General features: G+C 50.4%; 1 protein-coding gene across 1 annotated transcript; it reads right to left on the bottom strand.

Moving 5' to 3' along the window:
- Positions 1-1,313: 1,313 nt before the first annotated feature.
- Positions 1,314-15,439, bottom strand: TSTA3 (tissue specific transplantation antigen P35B). Its single transcript, XM_033155941.1, has 10 exons — positions 15,277-15,439; positions 13,524-13,638; positions 10,550-10,678; positions 8,395-8,468; positions 7,210-7,343; positions 5,014-5,078; positions 4,150-4,216; positions 3,334-3,413; positions 2,198-2,297; positions 1,314-1,374 (listed from the first exon to the last, which is right to left on the bottom strand). The coding sequence occupies exons 1-10, from the start codon at positions 15,420-15,422 to the stop codon at positions 1,319-1,321; spliced, it is 966 nt and encodes a 321-aa protein (XP_033011832.1). The 5' UTR covers positions 15,423-15,439; the 3' UTR covers positions 1,314-1,318.
- Positions 15,440-17,639: the final 2,200 nt, after the last annotated feature.

The raw sequence follows: 17,639 nt of genomic DNA, 5'->3' as shown, positions 1-17,639 counted from the left end.
TGGGGAAGAGGAATTAAGTGTGAAACTACTCTGGGGAATCAGAGCAGAGAAAACTAATTCAGGTGAACATCACTGTATTTCCCAAAACAAGAGTGCTTCCAGGACACCAAACTTGCTGCTAGACTCATTTTATTTAAGATACGCCAGGGTTGTGCGAAGACAGAACTAAGAGTGGAATAAAAACATATTTCGGTAGGAAATACGGGCTACGGGCATAAGAAATGACTGATTTATTGTCGTTTTATTACAGTGGTGTTCTTTTTCTGACAGGTCAAAGTGAGATGAGCTAAAGAAATATTTAAAACGGCTACCGAATGAAGGACTCCTGCTGGCTGGCTCCTCTACTAGCCCAGCCTTCGCCAACCTGGCGCCCTTTGGCTATTTGGGGCCACAGCTCCCATCAACACCCTAGCCAGCACTGCAGATATTTCCTCGGAATGACAGTGCCTGCCCTTCGCTAAAACAAGCTCCTAACCTCCACCTATTTTCCATAAGTCCTTCAGAAATAAAATAATTGGAAGTTACCCATCCTAGGGCTTCCTGAGCCAAGCAAGGGTTTAAAAAATTGTGGCAGGTGTAGCCCCTCACCCTACCCCAAACCCAAATTGTGGGACAGTGAACTTCTGACGCTGGAGAGGGTGCAGCTGGAACCCAGGCCTGCCCCCTTCCTGCGAAGTGCATGCTCCATCCCTGAGCTTTGAGCCCGTGACAATATGCATAACGGGGATTTTGAAAAGCAGCACAGGGTCTCTTCAAGTATTTCTTTTGAAGGTTGGATTAGGAGATCGGGCAGAGAGGCTTGTACTCCAGGTCACTTCTTCTTCCTAGACTGAAAGGGTTCCTACAGCCACGTCAGCTTTGGCCGTGGGAAATGGGGCCTCTTCCCCAAAACGCAAGGTGACCTTGGTGAGGTTAGCAGCGCTCCGCTCCAAGAAAGGACTCTGGTGCAACAGGACAGGTCACAGAGGCCGATTATGGTGAACAGGGGAAGAGTACCGCGTGCCTGCCACCACCCCTCTCCCAAGATTTCCTCCAGCCGCCTAGAGTGCTGAAAGCTGCTCTCTAAAAATGCGAATGCCACCACCACAAATTCTGTAAATTGCTCCATAAATAAGCAAGCTGTGCCATCTTTAAAGAGCTAAACTAAACAGTCACCACACAGCCAGAAAAAGCGTGGCTTCTACACTATCCCGGCACCCTAAACGGCCCCTTTTGTTCTCATTCTTTATTCCAGCAAAACAAAAAACCTGAGTTTGATGCAAAAATTGCAGACAGCAGTGCTGGCCGCTGTTTGGCCACTCTGGTTCCTTTCCTTTGGTCATTTCCTGGCGATGGCGTAGTTGGCGCAAAACCAGTCGCATGTTTCCTTCACGGCTGCAGGAAGAAGAGAAGAACAATCAGCTGGGGCCAATGGCATCCAGATTTTGTGAGGTTGGAGAGCTGCTTTTTCCAGAGGAACAGACAACGTCTAAGCTCCTTAAAGGTAAAGGGACCCCTGGCCATTAGGCCCAGTCACGGACGACTCTGGGGTTGCGGTGCTCATCTCGCTTTATTGGCCGAGGGAGCCGGCATACAGCTTCCGGGTCATGTGGCCAGCATGACTAAGCCGCTTCTGGCGAACCAGAGCAGCGCACGGAAACACTGTTTATGGAAATTTTTTATGGAAACGCTGTTTATGGAAATTTTTTATGGAAACGCTGTTTATGGAAATTTTTCGAGTTTCACCTGTTTGCTCTGGAATCCCTTCCGTTTTCAATGCCTCTTTGTTCAGTCAAGGCTACCCAATTGTATTGGGCATATTTATTTTTGAAGCTGTTGATTTTTACCCACGTTGCGAAATTTTATCATGTCCAATTGCTACCTTTAATGCATGCTTCTCTATCTTTTCATGTAAACCCCTGAGATAGGCTGGTTTGTTTTTTTTATCAAGATGTAGGAACTTCTTAATAAATGTAAAGCAGGTTCTTTTGCTAGTTACTGGGCAAGGGACTTGAGCTGCTCAGAGGGAAGCAGCAGGTTGCAGGACAGGGGTGGACCTCTGGGTTTGGCGATTCCGTTGCTGTTGCTCAAGCATAATCCGCCGGAAGGCTGGGCAGGATCATAACCCTGGAGAGCAGCTGCTCTCGGGATAAATGGCACCCTGGTTTAAGCTCATTTGCAGCCGCTCCCATCTCAACCCTGGCTGCACTTTTCTCACCTCGCTCAAACGGTGTAAACTGGAAATCGGGGAGGTATCTCTTCAGCTTGCTGTTGCTGGCTGTTTTCTTGAACTGCCCATCCGACTTTGTTGTATCGAACTAGGAAGGGGCCCAAGTTAAAAGGGAAAAAAACTTCTCTTTCTGTTGATTTGCCGGGGGGGGGGAGCACAGCTCTGGTCTCGCCCGCCATTGCCATGTGGCCCGGAAATGGTTCCCCATCCCTTCCTCTAAAAACAGCGTTTCCCAAACTTGGGTCTCCAGCTGCTTTGGGACTACGATTCCCATCATCCATGACCAACTGGGTTGATGGGAGTTGTAGTCCAAAAGCAGCTGGAGACCCAAGTTTGGGAGACCCTGCTCTGAAAGGTGAAACGACACACAGGGTGGAAGAGTTACAGGCGAAACTCGAAAAATTAGAATATCGTGGAAAGGTTTGTTTCTTTCAGTAATTCAACTTAAAAGGTGAAACTAATATATGAGATAGACTCACGACATGCAAAGCAAAATATGTCAAGCCTCTGTTTGTTATAATTGTGATGATTATGGCGTACAGCTGATGAGAACCCTAAATTAACAATTTCAACTTTGGGGTTTTCATCAGCTGTGCGCCATAATCATCACAATTATAACAAGCAAAGGTTTGACGTATCTCGCTTTGCATGTCATGAGTCTATCTCATATATTAAACTCCAGTAGCTAATGAAAACAATTGCTTACATAAATGGACTTTTCCACGATATTCTAATTTTTCGAGTTTCACCTGTATGAGAAGGAGATTCTGTAGTAGTTTGTTTTGAAAATAAAATAAAATTGAATAGTGGCTGCACAAGGCCCCAATTCAGCTTGGAGTGGGAGGATGGTGCCATTCTGGTTGGTAAACCCTTTTCCCAATGGGGAAAAAACGCCCTCATTGGCATCAGTTGCCCTTTTGGGGAAGGGAAGAAGACATGCAGGGACCATACGGAAGCCTTTGCTTTTTGCCAGCAGAGGAAACAGCCTCAAGGGGAAGAGTGGGACCATCTGCACTGAGACCCTCTTTGCGTAAGAAGAGGGGAGGCGAACCCAGAAAAGGACACTGGCCTTGCGGCGCCCTCGAGAGGGGCTGCAGGGCCTTGGGAAACATGTGGAAGGATACAAGGAGCTCTCCCTTGAAGTCCATTGCTCTCACCACACACTCGGCCGCTTCCCGAATGGAGACTTCGTCCTCTTCTCCGACTAAACAGACAGGAAGCAAAACAACACCGTTACGGAAGTGAACTCCACTGCCCAGGGCTATATAGGTCACCCTGACGCCCACTAGCCTGCTTCCTCCTGAATTCTGAGAGATGGATTTCCTCCACTCGCGGCGGAATATGGCACAAGGTTAGCACTGAATTCTATGCTAACCTGCTTGTGGGGGGGGGGACTCTCATTTGCAAACAGCACAGGAAGGAGAGCAATCGATCCCACTGGATTTCTGGAAGCGGCTTTTGGCTCACGTGAAAGCTCAAACTTAAGGCAGAAATCAAGAGTTCAGAAAATGGTGTGAAAATGGAATAAATTGCTCTGGGAATGGAGATCTACGGGCCTGTGGCCCCGAAAAGGCCGCCAATGGGCAGATGTGGCCCCCAGAGTTGAAAGAGGCTACTGCCCTGGCTGGATAGGAAAAGGAAGGAGGGGTGTGAGAGTTCAGGGCATGCCATTCCATTGACTCATAGAATCACAGAATTATAGGGGACCCTGGGGGTCATCTAGCCCAACCCCCCGAGATGCAGGAATCTCAGCTGAAGAATAAGCAAGGGATGGGCATCCAAGCTCCGTTCAAAAGCCTCCGACAGAGGAGAAGTTTTGTAACGAAGCCCCACATCCTGAGACTGAGACCCAGCATTCAAAAGCGTTTCCTGGTCTAAATGCTGGTTTTGGGGTCAAGGGGGGGGGCGAGGTGTTCAATTCTGCATGGGGAGGGCCTCACCTGACAAGATGATGGGCTCCACTTCATCATACTCCCTCAGGACCCAGAGGAACAGCCGAGCCAAGTCCTGCAACGACGAGAGACTAGATATCTACGACGAGAGACTAGATATTCTGCTTAAGCCTTGAGGTGCCCCCACCTTCACACGGTCCCATGTACAACATTGCTTGGGGGTGTCGCAGCGTTAAGGCTGCTCCACCCTAGTCCTCAAACACTTGCCTGCCCCTTGCAAACCCTCCGAGACAAAGGGACCTCTGGAGCTGCAGAAAACAAGCCTGCTCCATCTTCCAAGGGACAGCCCTTCAGATATTTGAAGATGACGAGGGGGGCGCTGTGGGTTAAACCACAGAGCCTAGGGCTTGCTGATCAGAAGGTCGGCGGTTCGAATCCCTGCGACGGGGTGAGCTCCCGTTGCTCGGTCCCAGCTCCTGCCCACCTAGCAGTTCAAAAGCACGTCAAGTGCAAGTAGATAAATAGGTACCACTCCGGCGGGAAGGTAAATGGTGTTTCCGTGCGCCGCTCTGGTTTGCCAGAAGCGGCTTAGTCATGCTGGCCACATGACCCAGAAGCTGTACGCCGGCTCCCTCGGCCAGTAAAGCGAGATGAGCGCCGCAACCCCAGAGTCGGCCACAACTGGACCTAATGGTCAGGGGTCTCTTTACCTTTATCCCATCACCTCTCAGGCTTCTCCAAACATCCCTAACTCCTTCAACCATTCCTCATAAGGCTCGGTTTCCAGACCCTTTATCATCTTGGTCGCCCTCCTCTGCACACCTTCTAGCTTCATGCATCAGTTGGGATCTGCTTATATTTCCCCCGTGCTGTTTTTTCCTGACAACTCTCCCTTTCAACCAGCCAGCTTACCAGAGAGTAAATGAACTGCCTCCTGGGTTTTCCTGTCCCCCAGACAGTGAGAGCCGTACCGTTTTCTACAGACGAGTGGAGAAAACGACCAGTTAGAGAGCATCCTTATTCCTTTCCTCTTCTTGTGTTGGGATCAAATGTGACCCTAGGATCACAGACCCCTTTCTCATGCCCAAACTCAGCCCCCACACTCAGCCGCAATACAATACAATAAAGTTGTTATTTACATATCACCTTTATTCCCCAAGGACCATAAGAAAAATATTGACCAAAAACTAAATAAAAATCTTCCAAGGATCTCAAGGTGGCACAGTGGTTCTCCTCTTCCCCAGTTCAACCCCACGACAATCCTGTGAGGTAGGTTTGACTAGGAGACGGTGACTGCGTTGCTGGGCGTTGGGCTAAAGGACCCCTGAAGGTCTTTTTCAGCTCCACAGTTCTGTAATTCTATGACTGTCTCACAAGGTCACTCAGCATCGAGGCTGAGAGGGGATTTGGTCCCCCGGGTCCTAGTCCAATACTCTAATCCAGGGGTGGCCAACTCCCAAGAGACTGTGATCTACTCACAGAGTTAAAAACTGGCAGTGATCTACCCCCTTTCAGGTGAAAGCTGCTGAGCTTTTTTTTTAGGAAGGAATGCCCTGTTTTGGGGGTTCACATAAAAGTTGTTGAGCTTCTTTAGGGAAGAGAAAAGCAACGTTCAGCTTTTTTTTTAGGAAGGAAAGTCCTGTTATTGGTGGTTCAGGTCATTTTAGGGATGCAGGGCAAAGATGTTGAGCTTTTTTTTAGGGGAGCCAAAGTTTTTTAGCTTCTTTGGAGGGAGCCACTGATCTACCAGTGATCTACCACAGACGTCCAGTGGTCTGCCGGTAGATCGCGATCTACCTGTTGGACATGCCTGCTCTAATACATTTTGCCCAGTGCCGTATTTCCCATTGGTGTTAGTGGTGCGTCGCACCAGGGCTCCGGCCTCTGAGGGGCGCCCTAGCGAGTGGGGGAGCTGTGCGGCTTTGCCAGCAGCCTCCTATTTCCCTGCACGCCCTCCAGCTGTGCCCCACCAACTATATGGCTGGGGGCGTGCAGCTTCCTTCCCAAGCCTCCGTAGGAGGAGAGATTCCCGCAGAGGCTTAGGATGGAAGCTGTGCACCTCTGCATCTGCTAAAGATGGCCCTGCTCCTGGTTGTTGTCCTCCTCTTGCTTCCTGGCGAAAGGCGGTGCTCAGCCTGCCCGGCTGCGTTCTCGGGCACCCCGACGCTGAGAGCATGTCCGCCAGCACGTTTTCCTGCTTGATTGCTGCCACCACACCGGGGATCAGGGTGGTGGGGGAGGCAGAGGACATTTCCCACTGCCCCCTCCCTTGTTTTGAAGTTGCCGGGTGTGTGTGTGTGTGTGCCGGAGGGATCTTTGCACCACGGCGCCGGATACACTTAAGACGGCCATGGTTACGCCAATGCTTTGCCAGGGGCTGCAAACCTGCCATGCCATGCTGTGGACCTGAGGTAGCCTCAGTCGTACCCGCCACAGGCCCGTGGCCCTCGTGGGGTTAACCAAGAAAGAACCAGGCCCTCCATCTGGAAAAGTCTCCCCACCGCTGTGCAAGAGAACACACGTGGCACGCAGCAAACAGAAGTCAATTTGACCACGTGCATCTTGGAACGGACCACGAGAGTCATCTAGTCCAGCCCCCTGCAACGCCCAGCATGGGTCTCAAACCCACAACCCTGCAATTAAGAGTCTACCGATGGGAGTACAGCCGTACCTTGGATCCCGAACGCCTTGCGAGTTGGACGTTTTGGCTCCCAAATGCCGCAAAGTCGGAAGTGAGTGTTCTGGTTTACGAACGTTTTTTAGAACCCGAACGTCCGACGTGACTTCTGCGGCTTCAGAACGTTTTGGACTTCCGGAATGGGTTCCTTTCGACTTCTGAGGTACCACTGTAATCCCATCCCCTAACAGAGTTGCCGGGGAGGCTGTAAGGCAGTACTTCTCAAAATTGGGTCCCTGGCGGCTGTTGAACCACAACTCCCATTATCCCTGACCACCGCTAGCTAGGGATGATGGGAGTTGTGGTCCAACGACGTCTGCAGACCCGAGTTCAAGAAGCGCCGCTGCATGGGAGGCAGCTTCCCCGCCCCCCTGTAGCCTGACGGCCGCCCTCTCCCATTTCGGGCCCCAAGGACACCCAGCCCCACTCACCCTTGGCCAAGTACGCTTTGTGGATGAGGCCCGGCAGGACATGCCCGTCCTCGATGTTGTAGTTGTCGTGGGGACCGAAGACGTTGGTGGGAATGACGGCGGTGAAGTGGCACCCATGCTGCTCAAAATAACCCCTGAGGAAAGAAAGTGGGCAGGGCGGGGTGTGTGTGTGTGCGTGTGTGATGCTAGCAATCTTCCTGGAGAACAGGCCGGAATCCGCTGCGTAGAAAAGGTTCGGTCCCTGGCACTGTGCGAGGGGGGAAGCCGCCTTACAGCAACCGAGGAAGATTTAGGGCATCACGACTGCCTCCCTCGAACTCGGCGCCAAACCGGGGGGGGGGGGGGTAGCACCGCAGGGTGCTATGACTGACTCTCTGCTCTGACAGAACAGAAAACGAGAGGCGGTGGGTTTTGGCCTCGCTCCAGACGCTGCTGAAATTTGAAAGGCTACTTTGGAAAATGATTTATAACGAGTTGGATTTTTTTTAAAAAAAATAACTGCAGCCAACCGGAAGCCGCGCTTTGGTTTTCAAATGTTTTGGAAGTCGAACGGACTTCCGGAGCGGATTCCATTCAACGTCCGAGGTACGACTGTACAGTGGTGCCCCGCTAGACGAAAATAATTCGTTCTACGAATTTTTTCGTCTAGCGGTTTTTTCGTCTAGCAAAGTGGCAATGCAACCGCGGTTTTTGCTAGACGAAAAAAGAAAGACGAAAAATTTTCATCTTGCGAGGCAGCCCCATAGACAAATTCGTCTTGCGGGGCAGCCTTCCGCTAGAGTCTAGACAAATGCCTTCGCCTAGCGACTTTTTCGTCTAGCGAGGCATTCGTCTAGTGGGGCACCACTGTATATATATATATTTATAGTTTTGCACTTCAAACTCCAGGGATCCCCTGCAAATGCTGATCACCTCCCTCTTGTTTTTCAGGTGACCTCGCTGTGGCTCAACGTCTGTCGACACTCGCCGCCTGAGCTTTCTTTTACAGGGGATGATCAGCAGATTAATATCGATCCAACTAATCAAATTTTTTTAAAGGAAAAACCACAGAGCCCATAGAAATACCAACATGCTGCTAATGAATTTCTTCGGAAGTTGATAACATCGGGAGGTAAGGGGTAGTTGTTTGGCAGGTGAGGGCGTGGCAGAGGTGTTCTGGGGTGGGACGTAGTGGAGGGGACCTACCTGTTCTGAACATCTATCATCCTCTTTGCGTAGGAATACCCGAAGTTGGAGTTGTGCGGGGGACCGTTGTGGATCTGGAAGAGAAGGCTGAGCATCAGTTTGGATCAGGGAGTTCGAAATGTCCCAGGGTCAAATTCGGGATCACCACCCACGAAGCACCCACTCCCCATTGCTGGAAACCCCAGAATCAGGCTGCGTAAGGACAGAATGACCTCTAGGTTCACGAGGGAAGGAATATCAGCTGCGATTCCTGCATTGCAGGAAGCTGAACAAGATGACCCTTGGGGTCCCTTCCAACTCTACAATTCTCTGGATCTATGATTTAGCAAGCTGAGTCAAAATCTCTCTATATATTCTTACTTAGGTTGAATGAATGGGGGGGGGGGCAGTGGCAATGTGGCAGCAGACTCCGCCCTGATCACAGAAGGCCACCACAATTACCGTATTTTTCGCTCCATAAGACACACATTTTCCCTCCTGAAAAGTAAGGGGAAATGTCTGTGCGTCTTATGGAGCGAATGCATAGTCCCTGAAGCCGAATTGCCTAGGGGCCAAAAGCAGATTGTGCTCTTTTTTTTACAAAGAGAGAAGGGGGTGTTGAAAGGAAGCCGCTGAACAGCTGTTCAGCAAGTGATCAGGAGAGAGATAAGGCTCCCTTTCCATGCCCCCTTGCCCAGGCCTTCATTGTTGAATGCAGAGGGAGGCTGTTTGTTTCCCCAGCGACATGGGACTGGCGGATTAGATTATCTGTCTGGAAACTGTAGAAATGGCTGTAGGACTAGAAACTGCAGAACTGTGAGTTGGACCCCATAAAAACGGGCTTTTCCTCTTTGAAAAAGAAGCTGCACCACTTTCAGCTGATCCTCAAAAAAGCAGGGCTTTTCCCTTTGCAAAAGAAGCTGCACCACTTTGAGCTGATCCTCAAAAAAACAGGGCTTTTGTTAGGGCGCCAACAAGTTGGCGTGCTGTAGCACAGCAGTCAGTCAGATAAGCCAAGGTCGAACAGTCCGGGTCAGAAGCCAGCTGAAGTCAGGTATCAGTAGGGGTCAGGAGAAGCCGAAGTCAGAACAGTCCAAGTCAGGAACCAGCCAAGTCAGTCAGGGAAAAGCCAGGAACCAGGAACAAGCCAAGGGTCAGGAACAAACCAGGAGTCAGGAACAAGCCGAGGTCAGAAACAAGCCGAGGGTCAGGAACAGGCCGAGGATCAGGAACAAGCCAGGAGTCAGGAACAGAACGAGCAAGAGCAACCACGCACTCAGCATGTCAGTTGCAGGTGCTAGCCTTTGTTAAGTAGCTGGCCTGCAACCACGTCTCTTACGAGATGCAGCTGCCTCTAATTGTTCCCTGCGTCTCTCAGTTCCACGCTCTACAGCTGAGAAGGGAGGAGGGGAAGGGCTGTTTCTCTCCTCACAAGGGCCTGATTCTGGCTCAACTTCCTCCTCCTCCTGTTCTGGTCTTTCCCCCTCTCCATCTGACTCTTCCTCTTCCGAGGAGTGCCGCCACCAGTCTTCTCCAGGTACGAACTCCTCCATTTCCCCAGGTTCTTCCGTGGGTGCAGCCTCACCAGGGGGGGCTTGCCACCACTCCTCCTCATCTGGCTCAACCCTGACAGCTTTTCCCTTTGCAAAGGAAGCTGCACCACTTTCAGCTGATCCTCAAAACAGCAGGGCTTTTCCCTTTGCAAAAGAAGCTGCACCACTTTGAGCTGATCCTCAAAAAAACAGGACTTTCCCCCTTTCCGCCTCTAAAAACTAGGTGCGTCTTATGGAGCGAAAAATACGGTACTTTCTGCAGGTCACGGAACCCAGGTTTCCCTTTTTTGGAAGAACAGCCTTCCAACTTCTTTTTAAAATATGATTATTTGTTACATTTTACATATCTATCCCATTTTTCCTTCAAGGTGGTATACACCGTTCCCCGCAACTCCCCGTTTTATCTCCACAACAACCCTGTGAGGTTGGCCAGGCCAACAACTAGGACAACAAACCTGCAAGGTAGGCTAAGTCAAGAACCGGGACTGGTTCCAAGTCAGCCAGCGAGCTGCATAGCAGGATGGGAAATTGAACCCTGGTCTCCCCACTCTCTAACCACTATGCCAGATGAGCTCTAGTGAATAAAAAGGCAGAGAGCATTCAGATCAGGAGGCAGCCCCTACCATGGTCTCGTCGATCGGGTAGGTGGTCTTGTCTGGGAATATGCAAGTGGAGAGGCAGGAGACCACCTTCTGGACACCAGATTTGTATGCTGAGTGCAGGACGTTGTCATTGATGTGCATGTTCTTCCGCTGGCCAGAGAGAAAAAAGAGGGGGGGGTTAAGGGTCTCCAAGATTTCTGCAGGCAAAAATCTAGGACCGTATTGTGGGCAACACAAGATATGGATTTTTACGTAAGAGAAACAGCTCAGAAGCCCATCTCCAAAAGTCAGCAATGGCGACCGCTCCCCCCTGCAAAACGTAAAGGGTAAAGGGATCCCTGACCGTTAGGTCCAGTCGCAGACGACTCTGGGGTTGCAGCACTCATCTCGCTTTACTGGCCAAGGGAGCCGGCGTACAGCTTCTGGGTCATTTACCTTCCTGCCGGAGCAGTACCTATTTATCTACTTGCACTTTGATGTGCTTTTGAACTGCTAGGTGGACAGGAGCAGGGAATGAGCAACGGGAGCTCACCCCATGGCAGGGATTCGAACCGCCCACCCTCTGATCGGCAAGCCCTAGGCTCTGTGGTTTAAGCCACGGCGCCACTCACGCCCCAAAACAAACAAACAAATAGAAGGAGATCACCCCTCCCCAAAACCAAACCCACTTAGTTTTAAAAGATTAAGGACAGGGAGCCTTTGCAAGGGTATCTGGTGCCCACGGCAACCACTCTGGGACCCCCCCTCCGCCCAGAGGGGACAGTTGTGCACGGTTAAGTTTGAAACCACGCATCGAACACATGTCAAAGCACATCCCAGCAATTTCTCCTCCTTTTCTGTAAAGGATTTTCATTTCATTTCGTGGGTTTCTAAAGGTGCAATTATTCACTTCAAACATCGTGAAGCCTTCCCAAGCACACAGGAGTGGGGTAAGAGATCTGGGGGGGGGGGGGGAATCACATGTGGCAACCGACCAGGACAAAAAATTTCACGGCCCTCTAGTGCCTATGGTGGCTCATTGACCAGAAGTAATCTAGTTATCATTAACTCTGGAGGAAAATATACATCAGGAGGCTAAGTTTGGTCAGCATCAAGGAGCACACCCGGTCCGACCACAGGTCAGCGAAGAAGCCATACCCCCAAAACCAAGCTGGGGGAGGCAGCTCAGGAGGAGCACGGCATGCTGGGATCTGTAGTTTTCTCTGCTTCCTGCAGCAGACCTTTGGGATTAAGGATGACGCGGCTGCAGGTTTGCACAGCTCCGCCTGAGAGCAAATAAACCCAACTCCGTGCAATGTGTTCTTTGCGTGCGAGAGTCTGTGGACGTGCGTCTCTTGACCCCTAGAAGCTTCTCGTATCCGGGAGAGGGGGGAAAGGGGAAGAGAGAGAGGAGGCAGGCATCTGTAGGGAGCAGATGGAGAACCACCTCTCCTCAGCAGCGGAGGATTAATCTCTTGCAGCAATGAAAAATAAAAAATAAAGGCTACAGGCTTGTGCCAAGCAGGTGGCTAGGACAGAAAAGGGGAGGGGAGCAATTTTCTCAGGCTTCTGTGGGGTAAAGGACACACTCTCCTTAGGGCAAGCTGCCCCAACCTGGTGCCCTGCAGCCATTTCAGACTTCTGTACCAGGTATATAAGGCGGTCTCTCTAGTCTGCTGGTCCCCAAGCTATTTGGTGCCTGGCGTGGCAGGAAAATTCAAGGCAATCAAAGAAACGTTTTAACATTTCAGCGTAGCATAGTATAGCACCAAAACATTATTTTTAATTTGCAGGATATGGATAGGTGTTCAAGAGCACTGGCTGTGCTTTTGCAGCTCTCCACGACGTATCGTCGCGAACGGGGATTTTCAACTCTGACAAATGTGACGGATCAGAAAAGGGAGAGGCCTCCTTGTGTTGATGAGGAGGTGAGAGTTTGTCTCAATTAGACCTAATATAAATGAGATTAAGAGGGATGCGGGTGGCACTGTGGTCTAAACCACAGAGCCTAGAGCTTGCCGATCAGAAGGTCGGCGGTTCGAATCCCCGCAACAGGGTGAGCTCCCGTTGCTCAGTCCCAGCTCCTGCCCACCTAGCAGTTCGAAAACACGGGAAAGTACAAGTGAATAAATAGATATCGCTCCGGCGGGAAGGTAAACGGTGTTTCCGTGCGCTGCTCTGGTTCGCCGGAAGCGGATTAGTCATGCTGGCTACATGACCCGGAAGCTGTACGCTGGCTCCCACAGCCAGTAAAGCGAGATGAGCGCCGCAACCCCAGAGTCGTCCGCTACTGGACCTAACGGTCAGGGGCCCCTTTACCTTTATAAATGAGATTACTCTGCAAAAACAAGTTCACACCTCTCATGGGGTTTGTATTTAAGGTACATCTGTAAGAGGCTCATTTGTAATCATATTTTGGGAATGATTCATGTTCACATGAAGCTGCAGCTGTTTTATATTTTCCGGATGTCCTGTGGTCATCTTACAAAGTAGTTGTTATAAATCAAGCACTGCTAGGAGTGGTCTCTTTGTGTTTTCCAATGCATTTCTTATCAATAGCAGCAAGGATAGCTCAGTCGGCAGAGCAGGAGACTCTTAATCTCAGGGTCGTGGGTTCGAGCCCTACATTGGGCATAGGATTCCTGCATTGCAGGGGGTGGGACTAGATGACTTCCAACCCCACAATTCCATTATTCTAATGGTAATTTAATTATTCTAATTAAAATTAATTATTCTAATTAAAAATTTGGTGTGGCACAAGCAATTTTTTGTTCTGGCCCAGAGAAAAAAGCTTGAGAGCCATTGCTTTAAGCACTAGTACCAAAAACCTTGACCTTGTGGGAGATTGTCAGCTGGTTCCAATCCTGCAAACAAGGTGTTATACACTGATGAACTATTTTTCTTAGAGCGGGGAGAGCGGGAACAAGGAAAAAGAAACCGGGTTCCCCCGGGGCAATGCCCCACATGCTTTTAACTACCAGGAAGAAGAGGGCAATAGAGAGACCAGCACCCTTACCCAGAAATCTAGGTTGTACTTGATGTTCCGGAAAAGGCCGCCCACCATGGCTGCCAAGTGGATGACGTGAGTCGGCCGGCGCTTCTCAAAAAGGGCTGCGGTTGCGGCAGCGTCCCTGGAAGGGAAGAGAGGGGCTGAGGATGGAGAAGGAAGCATCTTTCCCTTAGGCAAAGCTGCGCCACCCGGACTGTGCAGGGAGTCAGGTGTGCATTGACCTGCCTTTCCTAATCCCTCCGCCTCAAGGCAGCCTTAGGAAAATACTCAAAAGATGATTAGAAGCAAGGCTTGCAAGGCTGCGCCCAGCAACGTTCTCCACGCTGCCACAAATCGTGTGCGCGGAGGCAGTGCTGCCGCTCTGTGGATCCCTCCTTAGAAATACTTTTTTTCCCTAAACTTAAGAGAGCCAGTGTGGTGTAGTGGTTAAGAGCGGCAGACTCGTAATCTGGGGAACCGGGTTCACGTCCCCGCTCCTCCACATTCAGCTGCTGGGTGACCTTGGGCTAGTCACACTTCTCTGAAATCTCTCAGCCCCACTCACCTCACAGAGTGTTTGTTGTGGGGGAGGAAGGGAAAGGAGAATGTTAGCCGCTTTGAGACTCCTTCGGGTAGTGATAAAGCGGGATATCAAATCCAAACTCTTCAAACTCTTCTACCCCAAACCGAGTTAAGCTACGGAACTCGCTGCTGCAGGATGCAGCGATGGCCACCTTCCTGGATGGCTTTAAAAGAGCGTTAGACCAATTCAGGGAAGAGAGTGCAATCGATGGCTACTAGCCAAGACAGGTGTGCTCTGTCTCCACAGTTAAGAGGGAGAAATACTTCAAAATCCCTGTTTCTGGAAACCACCAGAGGGGAGAGTTGCTCTTATGCTCCGATCCTGCTTATTGGTTTCCCATAATGGGCATCTGGTCAGCGCCTGTGAGAGCAGGATGCTGGACTAGACGGGCCATTGGCCTGATCCACTGAATGACAGATCATATATAATAGAATTGTAGAGTTGGAAGGGACCCTGAGCATCATCTAGTCCAACCCAGCTGTCTCATACGGGGTTCGAACCCGCAACCTTGGCATTATCTTTTTTTTTTGGATTTTGAATAAACTTTATTATTTTAAAATCATTCATACACTTTACACAATTCGCATATTCAATAAATATAATCTCAAAATTAACATACTATAGAAGGAAAAAGAGAAAAACTAAAAACAGAAAAAGAAGAAAATAGAAAATAGAAAAAAGAGCAAAAAACATAACAAAAAAGAAAAGAAGGAAAAAAAGAGAGAAATATACATATATACAAAAATACAAAATTTACAACAACAACAAAAAAAGGAAAGAAGGGGGAAAAAGCCTTACAGACTAGACAACACAAACCTTGGCATTATCAACACCATGAGCTATCCAGGCTCTTCTCACCTTAGCTTGGTGCTCAAGTCCCCCTGAACTCCCTGTCTGTCCTTTTCTGCACCTTTCTATGTGCTCTATCCATTTCTAGAGACGTTCGATACTCCTGTATTCTGTCCTTATAATCTCTTATTATGAGGTCCGTTGACTGGATCAATACACCAAATGAGTTACAGAACGATGCTGCTCTTGCCTGCTTGCCTGGGCTCTCCCGAGAGCCGCCAGCCTTCACAAACGCAACCGGAGTTCTCACAGAACTGTAGAACTGCGAGGGACCCCCAAAGGACATCCAGCCCAACCCCCCTGGCAAATGCGGGGTTTTCTTCAACCCCGGAGAGAGGACCGACTCACGTCAAGTCAGCATCCTTGGACGACACGAAGATCCACTCCTCGTCCGGCCGTCCTTCTCCCTCGGCTACCAACTTTGCGATGGCCTTGCCCACCAGCCCTGAGCCGCCGGTCACCAAGATGCGCTTCGGTCGCGCTGGCTGAGCCATGACGAGAAGATCTGTATGGCGGGGAGTGAAAAATGAGAGGTCGAATTACTAACTGCGTTGGGTGTGAAATGCGACCCTCCTGGCTTCTCCAATCGGCCCCCAGAACATTCACCAGGTCACACCCCTCCTCACTGGCCCCGATTCACCCTGAGTGGGCACTCTCGTCATGCTTTTTGTAGCCCCTGGGACACTGACCAGAAGGGAACAGAACCTTTAGACTGGAATAGCGTCCCCATCTCTTTGCCCTTTGCATCCATTGTTGGACTATGGGTTCGAATCCCCACTCAGTGGGTGACGCCCGCTGGGAAACCTTGGACCAGTCACCATCTCTTAGCCTAACCTGCCTCTCAGGGCTGTTGTGCGCATGAAATGGGGAGGAGAACCATGTTGGCCTATGACCTGGAAGACCAGAGTTCGAATCCCCGCTTAGCCAAGGAGAGACTCACTCACTGGGTGACCTCAGAGCCAGTCATTTGCTCTCAGCCCAGCCTACCTCACAGGATTGTTGTGCGGATTGAATGAGGATGGGAAGAGCCATGCATGTCACCTTGAACTCCTTGGAGGAAAAGGCGGGATATACCGGTAAATGCAACAAACAAAACAAACCAGGGCACCCATTGGGGAGTTGGCTTTAGAAGATTCCTGCTTTATGACGGGTTGGGCTAGATGACCTCGGGGTCCCCCTTCCAATTCTACAATTAATTCTATGGTTCTACTTCTCATTGCCAAAGGGGATTGCCACTTCTGCACCAGGGCCGCCGTCTCCAACCTGGCGCCCTCCAGAGGTTTTGCACTACAACTCCCATCAGCCCCTGTGTTTTTGTGGGCTGATGGGAACTGGAGTCCAAAACAGGTGGCACGCGCGGAGGGGGGGGCAGTGGGGCAGGCAGCAGGTTGCCCGAGCCTGCGCGAGAGAGACGAGGTCGCAATCAGAAACCAAATCTTTGCAAAAGGAAAAAATTCCGCGTGCGTAAATGCGCGCAGGTAGAAGCCAGGCAGGAAGGAGGACCCCCACCCATGCCCCTGGGTGTCCTGGGGTGCCCTTACGGATCCACGCGCACCCAACGAGCAGCAGCGGAGGAGGAAGGGAGATAGAGACCCTCGCGTGGGTGGGGGTAGAGGGAGATGGAGACCCTCGCGGAGTGGGGGTCCCTCTCGTGGTTCCTTCCCCCGCTTTCCCCGGGGAAAGTCGGCTACCTTTGCAAGGCGAGCGCTCCGCCTGCCGCGTCTCCTCTTTCTCGTCGGCGGCGCTTCCTGCAAACGCGGCAGCCTGGACTAGGCACACCCTCCCCGGCCCGGCGGCTCCCTGGGAAATGGAGTCCCCAACCGAAGCCGGCTGTCTCCGTTTCCCTGCTTGCCTCTTGTTCTTCCCCCGAGCAGAGCTGCAGAGGACACCTTTGCCTTGCGGAGTAAACGCTTTGTGAACGTACTCCCGCGATACAGGGGTGGACGCTCCTTCGGATAAGGTTGCGCGAGGATCAGATTCTGGACCAACCTCGTTTAATGCAAGAATCTTTTGCCCAACCCGGGCTCGAACCCAAGTATACGTCCTCATATAGTTCTTTTCCACAACAAAAGTGGAAACTAAACAAGCTCACTCTAAACCACCATAGATGACCTGTTTGTTGAACGTCTGTCGCGATTTGCTTGCACAAAATTTGCAGGGTGGTTAGACGATGCCAATGTTTTGTTGTTTTGCTTGCAAGGAAGTTAGGCCATGTTGCATCAAGGAAGTGCTTTCCGGCGTCCCTTCCAGTCTTTTTCCTTATCCTCCAAAATCTGGATGTTTCTGGGTCCTTGGTACCACTCACTCTGGAATGCAGCAGTAATGGAGAGAATCACACATCATTTGAGATTACAACTGGAACTTCCAGACAAGACACTTTCTGTATGATTTGGCATTCCTCTATGAAACATGCAGTACAACAGAACCATCGCTCTCAAGCCTCATCACAAGCCTGGGAAATCTGGAGCTATACCTGATGATCGGGGGGGGGGGGGGGAATACTTTTTACTTTGACTTTCTCATTCCAACTCATGTGCAACTACTCATTTTATACTTTCGTTTTTCATCTTTCAATTTTTGTCTGTTACCATTGTTCTCTCTGCTTTATATACATTATATAATAATAGTAATAATAATAATAGGGGTGTTTTGGGCAGGGAAAAATTGGTTTGTTTTGCAAGAGGATTAAATCAACTTTAAGCAGCATAAAT

Source organism: Lacerta agilis, chromosome 7 (genome assembly GCF_009819535.1).
Source record: "Lacerta agilis isolate rLacAgi1 chromosome 7, rLacAgi1.pri, whole genome shotgun sequence".
Taxonomy (NCBI): Eukaryota; Metazoa; Chordata; class Lepidosauria; order Squamata; family Lacertidae; genus Lacerta; species Lacerta agilis.
Note: the sequence above shows the minus strand (reverse complement) of the source record. Positions and strands in the feature narration are given on the sequence as shown.